Source organism: Accipiter gentilis, chromosome 8 (genome assembly GCF_929443795.1).
Source record: "Accipiter gentilis chromosome 8, bAccGen1.1, whole genome shotgun sequence".
In the NCBI taxonomy this organism is placed as follows: Eukaryota; Metazoa; Chordata; class Aves; order Accipitriformes; family Accipitridae; genus Astur; species Astur gentilis.
The window spans coordinates 12403967-12423181 of record NC_064887.1 but is presented as its reverse complement, the minus strand read 5'-3'; the positions used below and the strand labels follow the sequence as shown (position 1 = coordinate 12423181).

The 19215-nt window shown below is 67.1% G+C and overlaps 1 protein-coding gene across 3 annotated transcripts; it reads right to left on the bottom strand.

Moving 5' to 3' along the window:
* Positions 1–179: 179 nt before the first annotated feature.
* SLC6A9 (solute carrier family 6 member 9) lies at positions 180–18133 on the bottom strand. 3 transcript variants are annotated; one of them, XM_049808798.1, is made up of 14 exons: positions 17968–18133; positions 15340–15486; positions 6604–6760; positions 6297–6428; positions 4924–5176; positions 4716–4848; positions 4182–4316; positions 3998–4101; positions 3681–3918; positions 3445–3579; positions 3008–3107; positions 2635–2735; positions 2266–2436; positions 180–2033 (listed from the first exon to the last, which is right to left on the bottom strand). In XM_049808798.1, the coding sequence occupies exons 2-14, from the start codon at positions 15367–15369 to the stop codon at positions 1821–1823; spliced, it is 1902 nt and encodes a 633-aa protein (XP_049664755.1). In that variant the 5' UTR covers positions 15370–15486; positions 17968–18133; the 3' UTR covers positions 180–1820. The 3 variants fall into 3 exon arrangements, with proteins under 3 accessions (XP_049664755.1, XP_049664757.1, XP_049664756.1); XM_049808800.1 differs by lacking the exon at positions 17968–18133 and adding an exon at positions 16510–17139; XM_049808799.1 differs by lacking the exon at positions 17968–18133 and adding an exon at positions 15785–16474.
* Positions 18134–19215: the final 1082 nt, after the last annotated feature.

Here is a 19215-nt window from a genome sequence, read left to right as displayed (position 1 = left end):
CCGGCTGGTTTTGTAGGTCCAAGTGAGGCAAGGGAGCATTCCCCAGCACCCAGCCTGGCTGTTCAGTGCCAGCACTGGGCATCCAAGGGGGAAAGGGCTGCACCCATGGGACACGGTCGCCCACTCTCCAACCCCACTCTCCCCAGGGTCCCCAAAGAAGGGCACAGCGGGACACGGCCTCAGGAATATAAATCTCATTAAAATCTAGATACTTTAGAACTCTACACCGGGAGAGACACTGGCACAGGCAGCGCTGCCCAGGGACGCGCGCGTTATTGCTAACAATTAGAGGTGAAGAGTAGCGGCGTGACACGTGGGGCAGGGCACGGGCACCATGCGGGAACCTGCCACCCCTCACCGCGGCACGGCGGGGGGCTCGGGACAGGGACGGGGAGCTGGAACATCCTACCAGGGCTCAGCGCCCACCGCCCACCGCCTCCTGCCACCGTGCCAAGCCGCACCGTGTCCCTGTGCCAGCCTCGGGGCTGTGGCATGGGGAGCACAGGGCACTGGCTGGGAGGGGAGCAGTGGGGTGGGAAGGGTCTCACCCCATCCACCCCAAAGCGAGAGCTCCAAGCCCTTTGGCTGGAGCTGGAAGACAGATTTAAAACCGCCCGGCCTTTGCCAGTGCATCCTGCTCCGCTAATACTGGTTGGGGACTGAGCGTCCCCAGATGGCCCGGAGCAAGTGGGCTGGTGCAGCCCTCCGTGTCTCCGCTGGTACCTCTCGCTAGCAGCAGCTGGGGTGGGGGGGGGGGGGGGGCTGGTCCATCCTGCTCCCCCGTAGCACCATGGAAGGTCCCCTCCTGCCTGTGCCAGGGCTGGCTGCCAGGGAGAGCTGGACCCCAGCCTTAGCCCCTCACCCCCTGGCCAGGCTTAAGTGCTCCCCAGCCTCCTGCCCCACTGCGGGGCAGGCAGCAGTGCCGGGCTGTGCCCACACTGTTTACAGCTGCGCCCAGCATTGCGGGCAGTGCCTGGCCACTGAGGCGGGCACCCACAGCCCCCCAATGGGGCCACAGGGTGGAGGGGTACATGGCGGGGGCATACCAGCTCGCCACCTGCACAGCCCCAGGGTACCATGCATATGTGCATGCTCACGTATGCCACGTGTGTGCCCATACCGTGTCTGCGAGGTACACACGTGCACGCATACGTGTGCTCTAAGTGCTTATATCTTGTGCCGTGAGTTCCCACTGCCGGTGCAGGCAGTGTGCTTGCCCCCATCTCCCTGTGCTGGGCCGGTGCCTGGCACCGTCCCTGGGCACGGCCACCCATGGGACCCTGCAGGCTCTGAGCCACAGCGGGTACCACCCAGGCTGGGGGGGTCCCTGCAGTGCCAGCCCCTGCCACGACGGCCATGCGCACACACAGCTTGGGATGGCCACGGGCAGTCTCGGCGTGCCCCGGCCCCGGTCCCATCCCACGCCATACCCGTGGGTAGGCCAGGAGGGTGCCCCACAGTGGCGCAGGCTGCCTGGCTGCGGGGGGCGCCGGGAGCTGGGGGGCATCCCGCTCCCCCCATCCTGTGCATCCCCCAGGGCAGGGGCCCTGCAAAATGCCTCTGGCTCCCGGCCCTCCCGGGGCTGTGCCCCCTCCTCTCTTGTCCCAGCGTCGCGCACAAAGGTTACCGTAAACACGAGGGTTAACGAACGCCACGGGGGGGGCAGGGGGGTTAACCGGTGAGGAGGTGGGGGGGTCTCGGGGACGGTCGCTGAGAGCCCCCCGTGGTCCGGTGCGGCCCGGAGCCAGGCTCCGCCAGCGGAAGGTGCGAAAGTGTCACCGCGCGGGAGGGGTTAGAGGGGGTGCGGGAACGGTGGGGGGTCACAGTCTGGAATCCTGGCTGTGGGCTGAGCCGTTGCTGCCCTGCATGGGGGAGGCAGCCACCGCCTCGCTCCGGCCCTTCTCCGGCTGCAGGGGCTGCACCTCCAGGTGGGACTCGGTCGATGGGCTGAACGCCGGGGCGTAGCGCCCGCTGCGGTGCTCTGCCAGCGCCGGGCCCCAGTCTTTGCTTGCCTTGGTAGCATTTTTCAAGCGCTAGAGAGAGAGGGAGAGGACAAGGACAGGGTTACTACCCACCATGCTCCCCTGCCCCAGCCTCCCCCAACATGCCAGCGGCTCCCAGGGGTGCCTGGAGATGGGGTGCCCCACGGATGCTGCCTGCGCACAGCCACTGCAGGGTGCTGACAGCTCGAGTGGGGTGGGGGACAGCCTTGAAGGCAGCCCCAGGTGGGACATGGACAAGGGGGCCTAGCCCCGGGCCACCCACCTCCAGCAGTGTGTCCCCCTCGGAGCGGCACACTTTGTAGATGGCATAGATGGGGATGCAGATGACGGAGGAGAGCGCCATGAGGAAGCCGATGCTGATGGCCCAGGTCGGGTAGACGTAGTCGTTGTAGGAGATGGGCCGGTACTGGATCACTGTGAAGACCAGGATGAACTGGGGAGGGACAGGCAGGATCAGCCGGTGGGGAGCAGCCAGCCTGCTCTGTGCCCTCCCAATCACCCTGCTCTGCCCCATCCCTGCTGCCCTCCTGCAGCCCAGCACCCTCCTCCCCAGGGTGGGCGAGTGGGGTGTCCAGGTGGGCTCCTTGCCCCCTCCTCCCATGACCCCGTGCCCCATGGTGGCGATGCTCACAAAGATGATGGCGGGCGAGATGAAGCGCCAGCAGATCTGAAAGAAGAGCGGAGGTGGGAAGCCCAGCATCATCTCAATGTCCTTGAAGTAGTTGCGGTGCCCTGGGGGGACAAGTGGCCATCAGCCCTGGCGCGGCTGGCCTGGGGCCCCGGCGGGACCCCGAGCCCCCTCCCGGCCCTGCCCAGCACCCGCTCCAGCACCCGCTCGGTGGGACCCACCAGGCTCCTCGAGTCACGGCTGCCCCGACTGGCCAACGGCCTTGCCAGTTAGCACGCAGCAAACCCCTGATTGGCTAGAAGTTAGCACACCCCCTTACCCACTGGTTGGCTGGGGCGGCCCTGCCGGCTGATTGGCCGCAGGCGGTTGCACCTACCGTAGATGTACATGATGGCCACGCACATGATGCAGGAGATGACGACCAGGGAGAAGCTGGCAGCGTAGTTGTCCATCAGCAGGAGCCAGTAGATGCCCGCCTGTGAGAGGGACCCGTTGGCACGGCTGCCCCGGCGGTACCGCCGCCGTCGGCAGGGCCGCGGCACAGGCGCGCTGGGCGGCACGGCAACAAACAGCCCGGCTACAACCGCCGCGGTTGGCATGGCAACGCCCAATGCCGGCGTCGCCATGGTGGCGCTTAGTCTGGATACCGTCGCCAGTGTCCGCATGGCAACACCAGGCCCTGGGTGTCGCCACCACCACCGGGGTGGTCATGGCAACAACGTGGACGTGGCCAGTGGTGTCAGTGAGGCAACTTTGCCATGGCAATGGCACAGGCACAAGGCACCCTGTCACCACAGTCCCGTGGTCACCTACCTGCGTGGTGAGCGGGACACCCAGCAGGAAGCCCGCAATGGCCACCCCCAGCGTCACGAAGGTCTTCCTGCGGATGATCCACTCGTTGGCCACTTCGTCCACGATGGCCGTGACCAGCGTCTCCAGCAGGCAGAACTGCGAGTGGAGCAGAGGGGGCAGCACGTCACCACCTTGGCCCCACCATGGCACCCCACCCCAACACGGAGACCCCACCGCACTGCCCCACCATGACCTACCTGTGTGCCCAGCCCCAGGAGGATGAGCATGAAGAAGAAGAGGATGGACCAGAGGGGTGAGATGGGGAGCAGGGTGAGGGCCTCAGGGTAGGCGACAAAGGCCAGGCCGGGGCCGTGGTCGGCCACCTTGGAGACATCCACCCCCAAGTGGTTGGCCATGAAGCCCAGGATGGAGAAGATGACGAAGCCGGCGTAGACACTGGTGGCGCAGTTGGTGATGCTGATGATGATGCTGTCCCTGTGGGGAGAAGGGTCAGGACCGGCAGCAGGCCTGGGGGGACAGTGGGGGGACAGGGGGACCGCAGCCGGGCACTCACCGATAGCAGTTGTTGTGGAACTTGTTGTAGGACGCCATGGTGATGAGCCCGCCCCAGGCGCAGCCCAGCGAGTAGAAGATCTGCGAGGCCGCGTCACCCCACACCTGCGGCGGTGGGGTGGTCAGTGCTGTGCCTCCCAGCCCTGCTGTCCCCCAGCCACCCGCCATCCCTCGTCCCCACTCACCTTGGCATCGAGGATCTTGTCCCACTGGGGCGTCAGGTAGTACATGATGCCGGTGAGGGCCCCATCCAGCGTGATGCCGCGCACAAAGAGGATGGTGAGCACCACATAGGGGAAGGTGGCCGTGAAGTACACCACCTGTGGGACGGCACCTCAGTGGGGTGGGGATGGGGTGGGGCCAGATGAGGGGTGTGGCCTGGGACAGGGGTGGGGTTATGGGCTGGGGAAGGGGCTATGGACCAGGGTAGGGGTTATGGTCCAGAGGGGAGCAATGGACCAGGAAGGTGAAGTATGGTCCAGGGGGAGGGGCTATGGCCACATGGGAGGAGCTGTGCCCATAAGGGGTGTGGCCAGGTCACAAAGGGTGTGTCCTTTTCCAGAGTGGGAGGAGCATGCACTAAAAGGGGAGGAGCTGTGCCCAGAAAGGGTGGGGCCACATCTACAATGGGAGGTGCATTCCCAATAGGGGAGGGGCTATGCCTAGAGGGGGCGTGTCCCCACACAGGGGTGGGGCCCAGAGGGGGAGCACACAGGTACCTTCCCCGAGGACTTGACGCCCTTGATGAGGCAGAGGAAGACGACGACCCAGGAGACGCCGAGGCACCCCAGGAGGGGCAACCGCACCTCGCCCAGGTTCCCGATGTCGTCCGACAGGTCCAGCACGTACCTCCTGCACGGGGGCAGCCGGCGTCAGCAGGGCCCCACCACCACCGCCTCCCCCATCCCGCGTCCCCGTCCCCGGTACCTCCAGTACTCCTCGCTGGGGCTGGTGCGCTTCTGGGTGGCGTTGAGGAGGCGGGTGAGGTTGAGGGCGGTGCGGCTGGAGAGGTTCCCGTCCAGCACCCCCGCGCAGTCGGGCGTGTTCCAGGTGTTGCTGCAGTACGTCCAGGGCAGCACGCGCGTCATGGACACAAAGAAGTAGTAGAAGGCAATACAGATCACCACGTTGTAGTAGATCCCGATGTACGTGGACACCACCATCATCCCGTAGCCCACGCCTGGGAACAGCACCGGGGAGGGGTGAGCGGCATGGTGCGGCACGGCACGGCCACGGCGCGCAGCACGGGGTATTGGGGTGGAGGGGTTGGGTGGGTGGCATGCGGCGCTGTCGGCAGCCTTGCAGCCATGCTGCGGCTCGGGGCCTGGCTGTGGCACTGGGGTGGGGAGCGCTGTGCATGGGATCCTCTACCTCCAAGCAAGCCCGGTGGTGCTGAGGGTCTGTTGGGACACGTGGCAATGCACGGGGGAGGCACGGCCTGCGAGGCTGCAGGCAAACCCTTGGATTCTCAGCCCTAGAGAACCACTGGGTGGGGGTCTCTCCTGGCTATGGTGACTTTAGGGCTGCAGCGACCTGGTGGCATGTGACAGAGGCCACACAAGCACAGGGAAACACACCCCAAGCTGAGCACACCACGGAGAAGAGCACATAGAAGCATGTGCACAGGCTGCCCACACTCAGATGTGACATGTGGGCACATCACCTGGCAGGCAGTGCACAGGCCTGTGCCAGGGGAGTCGGCAGTGTGGGAACACACCGGTGTGCCAGGAGGTGCATCTGGAGTGGGGTCCAGCCACGGCAGGGCAAGCTCTGAGCATGGCCAGCACCCATGCACGTGGGCACAGCACCCACTGCCTAAGGTGCAGGGAGAGGACCACAGGAGCGTGCCCACAACCAGAGGGGCCACAGGCACCTGCAGCGTGTTCAGGGGACCTAAGCGGCCTCTGCAAGAGTGACACGTTGGGGACACGTGTGGCATGTGCAGGGACGTGTGTGTAATGCCTGCAGCGGATGCCAATGCAGGGCTGGGGTATGCAGAGGAGATGCGTCGCATGCGCAGGGACGTGTGTAATGTGTGCAGGGGACGTCAGCCGGGCTGCGTGTGCAGGGCAGCATGGCCCAGGGTGGGTGTGCGCACAGGGGACCCGTGCAATGCAGGCAGTGATGTGCGTGCAAGGCACGCGTGTGCGGGGCTGTGCGAGCCGCAGGTGCTGTGGGATGTGCCAGATGTGTGTGTGCAGGGGACACACGGGGTGTGCGGGGGCTGTACCATGTGCCAGGGGCTGTGCCGGCAGACGGCCCGTGCTGGAGTGTGCCGGTGGGGACGGGCAGCTCCTTACCTTTGAACATGGGGCTGACCCTCCAGACGCCGAGGCAACCCTGACTGGCGAACTGCCCGAAGGAGAGCTCCATGAAGAAGAGGGGGATGCCGCAAAACACCAGCATGATGAAGTAGGGGAACATGAAGGCACCTGGCGGGCAGGAACCAGAAGGTGAAAGTGGGCAATGACTCCAGGCACGGCTGTGCTCCCCGTGCCCCGCACCACCCCGGCGAGCCCGGGGCCGGCAAGCACCGCGCGGGGCCAGGGTGCGCGCCCCCGCCCCTGCCCAGAGTCACCCCGTTCCCCCGGCCCCCCCGACACCCACCTCCCCCATTGCGGTAGCAGAGGTACGGGAAGCGCCAGACGTTGCCCAGCCCCACGGCGTAGCCCACGCTGGTCAGCACGAACTCGATCTGGTTGCCCCAGTTGCCGCGCTTGACGCTCTTGTCCTGCTTGCCCCGCTCCCCGGGCACGGCGCCGTTCTGTGGAGAGATGCCGCGGGGTGTGTCAACCGGGGACCCCCCCGCCGGCCCCATCGGAGGGGTGACGGCCGCTGAGTGGGGCTGGGTGGTCCCCGGCATCCTTCCCCATCCCTCCCCTATGCCAGCCCCCCCCACCCGCCACGCACAGGCAGTGCCAAGGAGGGGGAGGGCGGCGGTGGCGGCCCCCCCAATGAATAGCTCTGCCCGGAGCCCGGCTGCAGCGAAGGAAGAGCCTGCGACTCATACAAAGCAGGTCCGGGCGCCTGAGCACAAAGGGGCCTCTGTTCCCGCGCCCCCCCTTCCCCGCGCCCAGCAAGAGAGGCCCTGCTGGGTGGCCACTGCCCATGGCTGGGGTGGAATGGTGGGACCCCCGGGGTGAAGCAGGGGCCCTCCCTCAGTGGGGCGTGGGGTGCAGTGACTGGAGCAGGCTGGGGGGCTGGGTGCCCCCCCCACCTCCCCAGGGAAGGCACCCCGCCACAGCCGGGGTCCTGCCTCCGGCTCAGCGCCCAGCGAGGGCACCGAACTCGGGGCAGCATGGCGGGGGTCCCATGCAGGTGGGTCCCCGCAGCGGGGACAGCCCCAGCGCCCAGCCGTCCCTCACCGCAGGGGACCTGGGCCGGGGGGGGGGGGGGGGGGGGGGTGGCAGACGGGAGCAAGAAAGGGCGCTTTGTGGAGGCTGTCACACAATGCGAGCTCACACCGGGGACAACAACAACAACAGGGATGAGCACCCATCACCCCCGGCGGAGATGGCACCCATCACCCCATGGCTCGGTCCCAGCATGGCCCTGGGGTCACACTAATATCCTGCCCGGATGCTGCTGGGCTCTGGCAGGTCGGGCTGAGGACAGATGGCATTTTGGGGTGCTGCGGGTGCCCCAAGCCCTCCCTTCCCCACCCTAGGCCAGGCGATGGGTGCATAGCATGAGTGTTGCCCGTCAGTCTATGGCCCCACAGCACCCATGACCCTACAGGAGCAGCGTGGGGTGCTGGCAGCCCTAGGAGCACGCCGGAACTCCACGGTGCCAATCTCCCCACCACAGACACCCCTGTGCCCGTGCCCGCTCACGCTGCTCCCCCCGCTGCACCTCCTCCCCCCGTGTGCCCCCCACAATGGCTGACGCCGGCAGCGAGCAGGCCACAAATGGGAGCCGTCGCTTTGGATCTGCTCATGCCGGCGGGGCGCGGGCAGCAGGCGCGGTGCACCTAACCGTATCATTCGATTAGGGCCGGCACAGCCGGGACGTGATGCCCGGTGACTCCGGCACCGCGCTGCCAAACAAAGCCATCTGCTGCAAGCGGGGCCCGCACGCGCCGGGGGCTGCGGGGGGGCTGCCAGGGTGCAGGGCTTGGGGAGAGGGGCGATCGGCGGGCACTTTGGGCAGGGCTATAGGGGAGATATGCTGGCCGTGCCTAGCCAGGGCACCGGGGTGCCTACGCCAGACCCCATGGGCAAAGGCTCCATTAGAAATGAGCTCAGAGCAGCCCGGGGGAGGCTCTTATTGTGGGGTGCTGAGCGGGAGCAGGGCCAAGGGGTCCCTGGGATGGAGGGACAGGACACTGGCACTGTCCCCACGCTAGGGCACACTGCCTGCTCGAGCATGCTGATCGGATCGGGAAGCCTCTGATTAAGCTGCTTGCACTAACAAGGCTCCTAATGAGCAGCACGGCCAGCAGGAGGGGGAACAACGCTCCAGCCTCCCTGGCAAAGGGTCCTGGGGGGGGGGGGACGGACGCCGCATGGTCCTGGATCAGCCTGGAGCTCCAGTGCCCAAAGGGGACCTCAGCCCTGTCCCAAAGCCGGAGCGCCACCCCTCTGCTCAGGTGACCCCGGCATGGCTTCACCCCCATGCCCGGTGGGGGACCCCAGCTTTGAGCTGCCTGGCACCAGTGCAATGAAGGCACCAGGCCTCTGCTGCACACCCCCCACCGTTTCCTGCAGTGCGGGTCTTTGGCGCGCTTGTCCCCAATAAGGGGGCAGCCACATGTGTGCCCATGCGTGCGCAAGCACACACACGTGCGCGAACACTTGCATGCTTACCCATCAGCTTGCTACCACCCCCCCCTCCCCAAATCTGGGAAGGTTGCCCCGTCCTTTACACTCATTAACCGCCCTCCCAACCCCACATAGTGAAAGAAGGGGACACACAGAGAACCCAGGCGTCCGGGAAGATGAGACATCCCCCCTCCCCGCTGTGGAGATGGGACAGAGCCGGGCTACAAAGGGGGAGCTGCCCCCCCGGCAAGGATGCAGCCTCTAGTGGGGGCAGGGGAGGGTCCTGCTACCAGAACCCAAATTTTCCATGCATGTGCTCCTGTGCAGCTCCAAAAGATGCCTAGCTTAGGTGAAAACATCGCGGGGGAGGAAGGATGTTCCCAGGCACCCCGAACATCCCCCACCTTCCTCCCCCTTCCCCAGGGACCCCCCCTCCACATGGCCAAAGCTTCCCCAGCCCAGCAAAGTGGGCATCATCCATCACGCCGCCTGGCACCGGAGCCTTTCTCATGCTAAGCAGCATTGCCTCGCACAATGACAGCTTGGCTGGGGTGCCCGGATGCCCCCCACTTCCCGAAGGGGCCCTGATTTATGGTTGGGAAGCTCGTGGCAGTGGCAGGGTCGATGCTGGGAGGCAATGTCCCCACAGGAGGCATCTCCAGCGTGGTCGTCCCCCCCTTTTTCCCCCCACTCACGCCCCCACAGGGGTATTTCAGCCCAGCAGAAGCACTCCATGGGGCATCAGCCTCATCCAGCCCTCCCTGAACTATGAGGGACCCCCAATTCTTACCCCAGCCTCCTAACAGGGTGCCAGGGCAGCTCCTGTAATGCCAACACAGAACACAGGGCACCAGTCAACCCCTGATGTCATCAGCCTGATGTCATTGCTCTTCGCCATGGTGATGATGTCAAAATCATGGCTGAGCAAGGCAGGGGCTGCCAGATGATATAAATATATGCTAATTACATTGTTTGCCAAAAGAGCAGCTCTTCCAGGGCAGGGAAGTGGGGTGCAGGATGCCTGGGGCAGGGGTCCCCAGGGATGGAGTGACTTGGAGAGGGGTCTCTACAGATGGGGCAACGTGGAGAGGGGTGTCCTGGATGACCTCACCGGCTGTTCACAGATCCTGGGTGCTGTGGTGGGGGTGCTCCTATAATCAGCCCCTGCACTCCTTGTCCCTGGCACATGGAGTAATGAACCCACAAGTGCTAGTCCTGCACCACAGGCTGCTGTGCCCTGCCAGCGTGCCTGTCCTCACTCTGCCAGCCCCACAGGCACATCCTAGCCATCCCTCCCCTCTCTCTGCAGTGCCCAGCCCCATGTTTGCCCCTGCCCCAGTGGGCATGGTGTGGGAACACAGGCGTCTGGCGTGGCCTGAGTGGTGGCAGCATCAGCCGTGAGTGCCAGGATGGGCACGGGCAAGGGGGCAATCCCAGTGCCAGGGTGACGCAGTTCTGAGGAGGATGTCCAAATCCCAGGACCCTCCAGCAGTGCTACACAGTCCTGACCACCCCCAGTGCAGGGAGGCTGCCCAGCCCCACTGACAGCCCTGAGCATGCTCTGCCAGCCACTCGCAGCAGCACCAGCCCAGCTCTGGGGTGCCATGGAGGGCCAGGGCAAGCTTTGACATTGCTCACTGATGCCCACGAAACGGGGGAGGGGGGGAGGTTCTTCTCTAAACTCTGCCCCTGCAGCACTGAGCAAGGCAAAGTCTCTTGCAGTCAGTAGGTTCCAGAGTGAATGAGCACACAACTGTCAGGCAATCTCTTCTTGCTCCCAGCACAGCTGAGGCCATGGAGGGGCTTGGTGCCATGCTGTGCCCTCCCTCCCCCAGAGCACCCCACGTCCCTGGCTCTAGGCCTTTGGGGTGCCTCTCCAGCTGCAGCTGTGCCTCAGTCCTGCAGAGCCATTGCCCCAGAGCCAGCACAGAGGGGCTTGGAGAGCCATGGTGGTGGGGAGATGTCGCTGGCATAGCCGCCATCCAGCCTGGCCCCCTGCTTTGCCCCCCCAGATCCTGCTCTCACCTTCCCACTGACCTGCTGAGGGGGCCAGGGGCGGCCCAGCTGCCCCCAGCCGCCATCCAGGGGGCCAGACTGGCCAGCTCGGCGAGTCCCCAGCTTCATTGGCACCTCGGGCTCCAGCACAGCAGCTGCCCGCCTCCCCCCGCTCGCTGCCTCCAGCTCTTGGCACTGCTCCCCACTCGCCTCCTGGCTGGCCTCGGCCCCTCACCGCCCACCCCGCCGCAGCACCGGTGCCCCACCACGCCGCCCACCCCAGTACCATCCCTGCCTGTCCCACACCACAGGGACCCCCGTGCCTCAGTTTCCCCCCGCTACAAGCCGTGCCCCCATGAGTCAGGTGCCCTCCCCGGCAGGTGCAGGCAGGGCAGGCTGCACAGCGGGCTGAGCCCTGTCCTGCTTAATGAGGCCTCATTAGCGGGGTCCAGCTGCTCGCAGCCCCGCACGCTCCAGCGGGCAGCGCTGCCCTCCCCGCGGGCACCGCTGCCTGTCTGGCTGGGGCCAGGACCGGTGTTTGGAGCGTGGCAAAAGGCCACATCCCCTCGGAGCCCCCCCTCCCCGCACCTCAACACCCCCAGCCCCACACGCGCGTTCCTGCCCCTATGCCACCCGGCCTCGCGTGCCGGACCCCAACCCTGAGCGCTCCAGGGCTGCGGGGACCGGGCATGGCCCCGTTGGGGATGGGGGCACAGGGACAAGCCTGCCTGCTGGCACATCCCCAGCCTAGTGCCTCTACTTCACTCTGACGTCATACCGCTGGCGACATCACGGGGTCTCCATGGCAACCCTCGCAAGGTCACTGCCCCGCGGGGGACCATCTGGCTGGCAGGAGGGCTGTGCCACGACCCCCCTGCCACCCGGGCACCCCGCAGCCTCCCTGCTTGCCCCCTTGCCAGCGTGGGGTGGGACCGCGGTGGGGTGCTGTGTCCCACGGGAGGACGGGTGCGGGGTGCCCCCCAGCCAGCCTCAGGGTGCCCCAGCTGCTCCCAGCCCTGCGCCCCGGCTGGGGAGCGCAGCCAAGGCGCCAGCGAGGCGTGATGGTGCACGGAGGGCGGGGGGACGGGACGGCGCTTTCGGGCGACCATCTGGGGTCCGGGCAGCGGCGGCCACGCACATGAATGGCACACGTGTGCGGGGTGGGCGCTCAAGCCCCCCACGTGCCAGCACCCAGTGCCTGTCCCTGTCCCCTCCTGCAACGGCCACCCAATAGCTTGGGACATGCCCCATCCATGATTGGCAGCACCCAACCGTGCCCCCCTGGGATGCGTGCAAGCCCAGAGCCACCCTATGCGGTGCCAGCTCCAGTGACCGCAGCCCAGCCCTGCCAGCTCAACCTCCAGTCCTGCCCCACATGCAGCCAGGCATCTCCTGTGCCCGAACGCCCCGCAAGGTGCCCACACGAGCACTCCTCCATGCCCCAGTTCGGCTGCACCACTTCACCCGGGCCACCTGCGTGCCACCACCAGACGTCTTGCCCCAGGTACGCTGCCCCTGTGCCCCCTGCAGCAGCCTGAGCATGGCACAGCGGGACCCACCGTCCCATCCCAGGGATGCCAGGCCCTGTGCCAGCCCGTGGGAGCACAGTGCTGGTCCCCTGGCAGCCCGTCTGGCAGGCAGAGGGGACTGCCAGCCCCATGGGGATACGCTGGAAACGAAGGGCCTGCAGCGGGACCCTCACCTCCCCTGGCACCCCAGTCCCCACCCCAGCTGCCTGGCGGTGCTGGGGCTGAACTAGAGAGGCAGGGGCGATGGGCGCATCGGCGTCTTCCAGCCCCCATCACCCTGTCCCCAAGCAGGGCTGCAGGGTGCCTGGGGCAGGGATGATGCCCAGGGACTTGCCCCAGTGCCACCATCCCCTAGCTAGGTGCTTCCCGCCGGGGCTGCCTTTCTCTGGCCCCATTCTCCCGGGGCAGACATGATTCTCCTGGGGCGTTCAGGCAGAAAAATCCCCCGCCAACCCCCCCATCACTGCCCCTTGGTATTCCGGGAAGGGCTCCCGCAGCCAAGAGCCACTTCCGCAGCTCCACTGGCCCCCCTGCCTGCGGCTGCTGGCCAGTGGCACCGTGTTGCTGGGGGTGTCTGGGACAGGCAGGGCCCCCCCCACCCCTTAACCCCCAGCAGCAAGGTGGGAGCAGCACCCCAGTGTCTGCCCAGGGTGGGCTGGGGTGATGGCAGGAGCCCACCTGAGCCAGGCACCCTGCAGCTGAAGGCTGCCTGGCCGTGCCAGCAAGGCAGCCCTGAGAGTCAGGAGCCGCTGGCATTACTGGAGGCCAGACAAAGCGCCCTGAGGAGGACAAAACAAAATGTCCTTAAAGGCAGTGGAGGGAGAGGCTGTCAGACCCTCCCTATTCCCCTGCGGCCCCACGGGGACCCCCCTGCCCAGCCACACAGGGACTGCTCCAGCCCCTGGAGCTGCCCTGCACTCCATTGGGCAACTGCTGTCAGGGCAACTGTGGGGTTTGGGAGCAGTAGAGGGGCACTGCCCGCCCTCCTGCCTGCTGTTTTGGAGTGAGCATGCAGAGATTCGCAGGGGCATCCATAAAAATCAGAGCCTGCAGAAGCAGGACACAGCACCCTCATCACACATGGACCAATGGGAAGGCGCAGACCCCAGCCCACAGGTGGGGAAACTGAGGCATGGCTGCACATTGCCCAGCTGCTGCCTTCATCACGCCTGTCCCTTCCCAGGGGCGACACAGCGGGCACCCTGAGCACCGCTGCAAACCCGCTCAGCCCCAGGGGCTGCACACACATCCCTCGGCAGGGTTTGCACTGCAGGAGCCCAACTGGGCCGGGGGCAGTGGTGGCAGGAGCTGCACCCGCAGGCAGGGATGAGAGGACAGGCAGGGACCACGCTTTACCAGGTGAGTGGCAGGGCCCTGGAGGCAGGCCAAGGAGATTAGCTCCCTTCCCCACTGACCCGGGCAGCTCAGCAGCCAGCGTCCATCCTGCTGCGGCTCCTCCTGAGGGTCTCACGGTGCAGGGATGCTCCAGGAGTGGGGGTGCTCCTGGAGCAGGGATGCTCTCACAAGGGCCTGCCTTCCTCCCCACAGCCACCACACGAGCTCCCCCCAGCACCTCCTGTGCCCTGCACAGGGGTGTCCTTGCACCCCGCAAACAGGGGAGCCCCAGGCAGAGAGCTGCAAGCCACAGCATGTGCCAGACCATGCAGTCCCCTGCCCGTCCCCACCTCTCCGCATGCCCTGGCACTGGGGTGGGCTGCTCAGGTACTGCCGAGAAGCGGGTTAAAGATCAACTGGGAGCAGGTGGGTGCTCCCATGCCTGGCTCCCTGCCCTGGGTGCCAGGCTCAGACCTCGCCCTGGTGTGATGCCAGCTGCTCCAGCCAGGGCAAGACCACAGCAGCAGCATGGAGCCATGGCAAGCGCTCCGCAACATGCAGGAGCATGTCCTCATGACAGACTCCTGATCGAGCCTGGATACATCCTCATCCTGTTCCCAGCCAAGGGCTTCTCCTAGAGACATCTGCCTGCCGGCTGCCCTGACTTCTGCCCACACTGCCCGTCACAGGCAGGACGGGCACTGGGCTCCCCGCTGCAGGCACAGCCAGTGGGGCCACACTGGGACACTCAGGCAGAGGAGCCGCGCGCACGCGGGCGCGCTGGAAGCACCTCCTGGAGCACGCCGCTCCCCTGGCTCTTGGCTTCCCAGGGAAGTCCTGGCTCCCAGCCCTCTGGCTGGAGCATGCAGCTATTTCGGGAAGCCCCCTGGGAAGGGGAGGGCCTGGTGATCGTGTCGGCCCCGGCAATCAGTTCCCATCCATCGGGAAAAAGGGAAGAGCCAAGCCCAGCCTGGGCTCACCTGCCGGGTGCAGCACAGCAGCCTGGCACAGGAACCTGAGCTCGGGGCTCCTAAACCCCTTGCTGCATGGCGGAGCTGCCACAAGCACAAGGCCATCACGGCCCTCCAACAAGGACACGCACTAGGCACATCCCAGATCCGCTCAGGGCACCGAAGCCATCCCTGGTGCAGGCGAGTGCAGGGCAGCACACAGAATCCTGCAACACACCGCTTGCAAGAACGGAGGGTCAGGCGCCATGCCGGTGCCTGGAAAAACCTGGCTCTGCCCACACACCATCCTACCAGCCCAGTCCAGGACAGCCTGCCAGGTGGAGGCAGAGGGGAAGCAGCCCCACACCGTGCCCCTCTCGGAGCACCCGGCACAGAGGGATGCCCACACCCTTTGCCAAAAGCAGGCAGAGGAGCCGCCTGGCCAGGGCTTTCCCACCTTTGCCACCCGCCCAGAAAGCTGGGGCAGGTGATAAGGCCAGGCAGAGTGCCTGAGATGAGCGATAGCATCTCCAGGCACAGCGAGACATTGCAGCCAGGCAGCCTCGCAAGCAGCAGGCTCAGGGCGAGCGGTGGCCAACATCTGCCCCACGGTCATCGGGCTGGGGGAGCACCAGGGTGGCACAACCCCGGCTGGGGGTCACAGGGGGGCATCAAGCCTTTCAGGAGCCCCGGTGTCCTGCTCCCTGCACCAGCTGCTCTGGGTCCCCAAGGCAGTGGCCCATGCCAGCCCGGTCCCCGCACCCCAGCACTTACCAGCAGCCCCTCGCTGCACTTATCAGCCATCCCTGGAGGCTGGAGCGCGGTGCCGGCTGCCCGCCGTGGGGTCCCTCGCCTGCCCACTCTCCGTCGCGCTGGCTGCTGCACCAGCACCGGTGCGCTTCAATCCACCGTCAGAGCAAGCTGGGCAGGGGGGAGAGAGACATCAAGGGAGACGTGACTGGTGGGGTGGGCACATCCCCGCCCCGGGCCTCCCCCTCCCTCCAGGAACCGAGGGGCTGTGCCAGGCTGGTTGCTCCCCCGTACCTGCCCGCAGGACACATGGGAGCAGGGCTGGTGGAGGACGCAGGGCCCAGGGCCGGGTGCGCTGGCGGCGGGTTCTCTTCCTGCTGGCTCCCAGCCCCTCCAGCATCTCCGAACCCCCAGCACCCGCAGGAGCAGCAGCTCCCAGGTGTTTCCCAAGAAGCAGTTAAAGATTTACCCAGCGTGGACAGGCGACCTTGTGGGCAGCTGGCTGCCGACCTCCCGGCAGGTGGGCGTCGGGGGCCGCGGGCAGGAACGGGGGTCCCCCAAACTCTCCCCCAGTGAGAGCTGGAGCCGAAGTGGCTGCCGCACACGGCAGCGCCGGGACTGGGCGCTGAGCGGGGCCAGCACAGGGCTCAGCTGCCGCGCAGGACACAGATGGGAAACGATTGCCTTCTGCCCCGGTGCATCGCACGCACGTGCAGCGCAGGGGGGCTGAGTCGCCAGGCTCTGCCAGGCGCCAGGTGCTGCCGGACAGGGCACAGGGGCAGGCGGCTGCCTCCCCTGCCCTTACCCCTGCCCCATTCTGGGGCTGCTGGGGGCCCCAGGGGAGCACCGGGGCCTGCCCTCTCAGCCACTCTTGCAACAGACCAGTTTACTTGTCCATGAGACAGCACCGGTGTTTGCAGATCCCACACGAGCACTCTCGGTGCCCTTGCCGGCTGTGGAAGAACCCCGACCCCCACCAAGGGTCCCCAAACACCACCACCGGCCAAGCACCCCAGGGCCTGTCCCCAGTACGCCATGGGTACGGAGCGATCAGCAGAGGGGCGCAAAGCCCTGAAGGCGTGGGGAGGGAGCGTGGGCAGCAGAGATAAAGGGCAGGAGCCCGGGGGATGTGTGGCGAGCCCCCAGCCCCGGCCACAGCCCCTCCAGTGCAGGCAGACTGCTGCCAGCAGATACCGAGTCCCACCGCCAAAGGCCTCCCCAGGAGCGGCTGTGTTTCCAAGGGGAGCCGAGATGTCGTCACTGCGCGGGGAAGAAGACAAGCCCCGCTACTTGTGCGGCACGGGGACCTCTCAGAGGTGGGATGTGCGGGGCCTGCAGCTGGACCTCCTCCCCACTGCACACCTATCGCCAGCCAGGCCAAAACCGCCAGCTCTGCAGCCGTGAAGTCAGCCCGGGGACTCATGCCGTGTCTCGGGAAGGGAAAGCACCCAAAGGGACGGCCCGCCACTCCCCCCAGGGTCTGCCAGGCGCTGATAAGGCTGCGTGCCTGTGTAGACACGGCTGGCTTTGGCTCCCAGCCTGGCAAGGAGGCGAGCGCCCAGCCAGGTGTTGGGCAGCAACGGGATAGATGCAGGGATGCCCGAGGTTGCAGCATCCCTTGGGAGAGCCCTGCAGGGATAGGGATGCAATACAGCGGTGCTACGGGGCAGCTCTCCCGGAGGAGCTGCGGGATGCCATGACAGCTCGGAGGGCTGGGCGGCTCATACCTAGAGACAGGATGGGTGGCACTGTGGAAGCGGGGACACCTGGGCACCCACGGGGGCTCCCGGCTGGGGTGTCACACCTCGGCGGGGGAGGCAGCCCACGGCACCCAGGGGAAGGCCACGGATGCCCGGCCGCAGGATGAAGCCTCCCCCCCCCCATCCCCTCCCACCCGGCGGGCGGCCCCGGGGCGCCGGTGCAGCCGCTACCACCTGCGAGGCCATTTCCTCCGCCAGCATCCACGCGGCCCGCCGCAGCCGGGGATCGCCGGTACCCACGGGAAACGGGCAGCGAGCCGGCCTGCCGCCGCCCTGCCCGCTTCCCCCCCCCCCCCTTCGCCCGGAGGCGGCTCCGGCCGCAGCCCCGCGGGCAGCGCGCGCCGCGGCGCACCCGCCGCCCGGAATCCCCCCCCCCCGCTCGCCGCCGCCGCCGGGTGCGGCCCGGCGGCGGGGGGGGGCCCGGTTACATCAGCCGCCACGTGGTGGCTGCTCCGCCGCCCCGCCCCGGCACATGCCCGTGGAAAATTACCGCCAGCCCCCCCGCCCCACCACCGGGCCGGGCCGCCTCGGTCCCCGCCGCCCGCCCCGGGCGCGGCGGCGGGCGACCCCGCTCTGCCCGCCGCGCCCCCGCGCTCCCCCGGTACCGCGCCGCCGCGCCGGGAGAGCAACAGATGCGGGACCGCCCCGCATCCCGCATCCCGCTCCCGCCACCGTCCTGGCGGGCGGCCGCTCCCGGTGCCGTTCCCGGTGCCGCTCCCGACGTCCCCGGCCCCGCCGCCCGGGAGCCCCTCGCCGCCCCCATCCCTTCCCCTCCCCGGCAGCCCCCCTCCCCCCCCCTCCCCCCCCCCCCGCACGCCCCCCCCGCCCCGATGCTCCCGCGGCTGCCGGCCGGGCCGGGCACCCGGTGCCGGCGAAGGTACGCGCCTCTTACCGTGCCCATGCCGCCGCCCGGCCCCTCCTGCCGCACCAGGTGGTCCCCCGGGGGCGCCGCCCCGCCGCGTCCGGCCCGCTGCCGGTGCCGGTACCGATGCCGGTGCCGTGCCAGGCCCGGAGCCGCCGCTGCCGGTGCTGCCGAGTTAATGAAAGTTTGGAGGTCGGTGGGGGCTGGCGCCGCCTCTCGCCCCCGCCGCCGCGCTCCGCCCCCCGCGCCGCCGCGCTCCCCAGCGGCCCGCTCCGGCACCGGCACCGGCACCGGGGGCGCGGGCACCGCGGGCACTCGCGGGGTGTGAGAGAGCGCAGGTGGGCACAGAGGTACACATGGCACCCACGGGCACATATGGGCACGCACGGGCACGCTACGCACTTGGCACACCTGGGCACGCTCGTGGCATACTGGGCACACACGGGCACTCGCAACCCACGTGCAGCCCACAGGTGCGTGGAGACCCCCGGGCACACGCAGGCTTGTGCAGGGACGTGGCACACGTCAACATATATGGGGCGTAAGGTCACACACAGGCTCCTACGGGGCACGCGTGCATCCGCACACCCACGTTTTCACACCCGCAAGCGCACAGAGAGGAGCATCCGTGCGTAGCGAGCACTCGCATGGACTGACGCTGCCAGGGCACAGCACCAGGACGAGCCCGGGCAGGGAGATGGCCGCAGGCTCCGGCCAGGATGTGTGCGGTTAGTGTGACTGTTGTACATGTGTGCATGTGCGTGCATGTGTCTGTTGCGTGTGTGTGGGTCCGTGCGCGTGCACCTGTATGCCCGTGCATGTGCATGCTGCAGCAAGTGTGATTGCTGGCACACGTACACACATGTGTACGGTTGTAAGTCTGTACACGTACGCCTATGTATTTAGGTGTGCGTGTACGTGTGTGTACACATGTAAGAGTACATGTGTGTATCTATATGCATACACGTGTATGTGAGCATCTAGCTACATGTGTGTGCAAACCTCCATGCCTGTGTATGTGTGTGTACACACGTATGGGTACGTATGCACACATGAGCATGAGTGTACACAGGTGTGGATGCATGTACTGATATACACACACCCATAAATCCATATGTGCATGTGTGTGTCCCCATACCCGTGTGCATGTGTGCACATGCGTGTGCAGCCTGAGCACGCCCCCGCAGCCCAGGCCAGATGTTTCCAGTAATGCATGACGGGTGCGCCGGGGGCCGCCCCTCGCCGAGGCCTCCTCTCCCTCCCCTCCCCTCCTCTTCC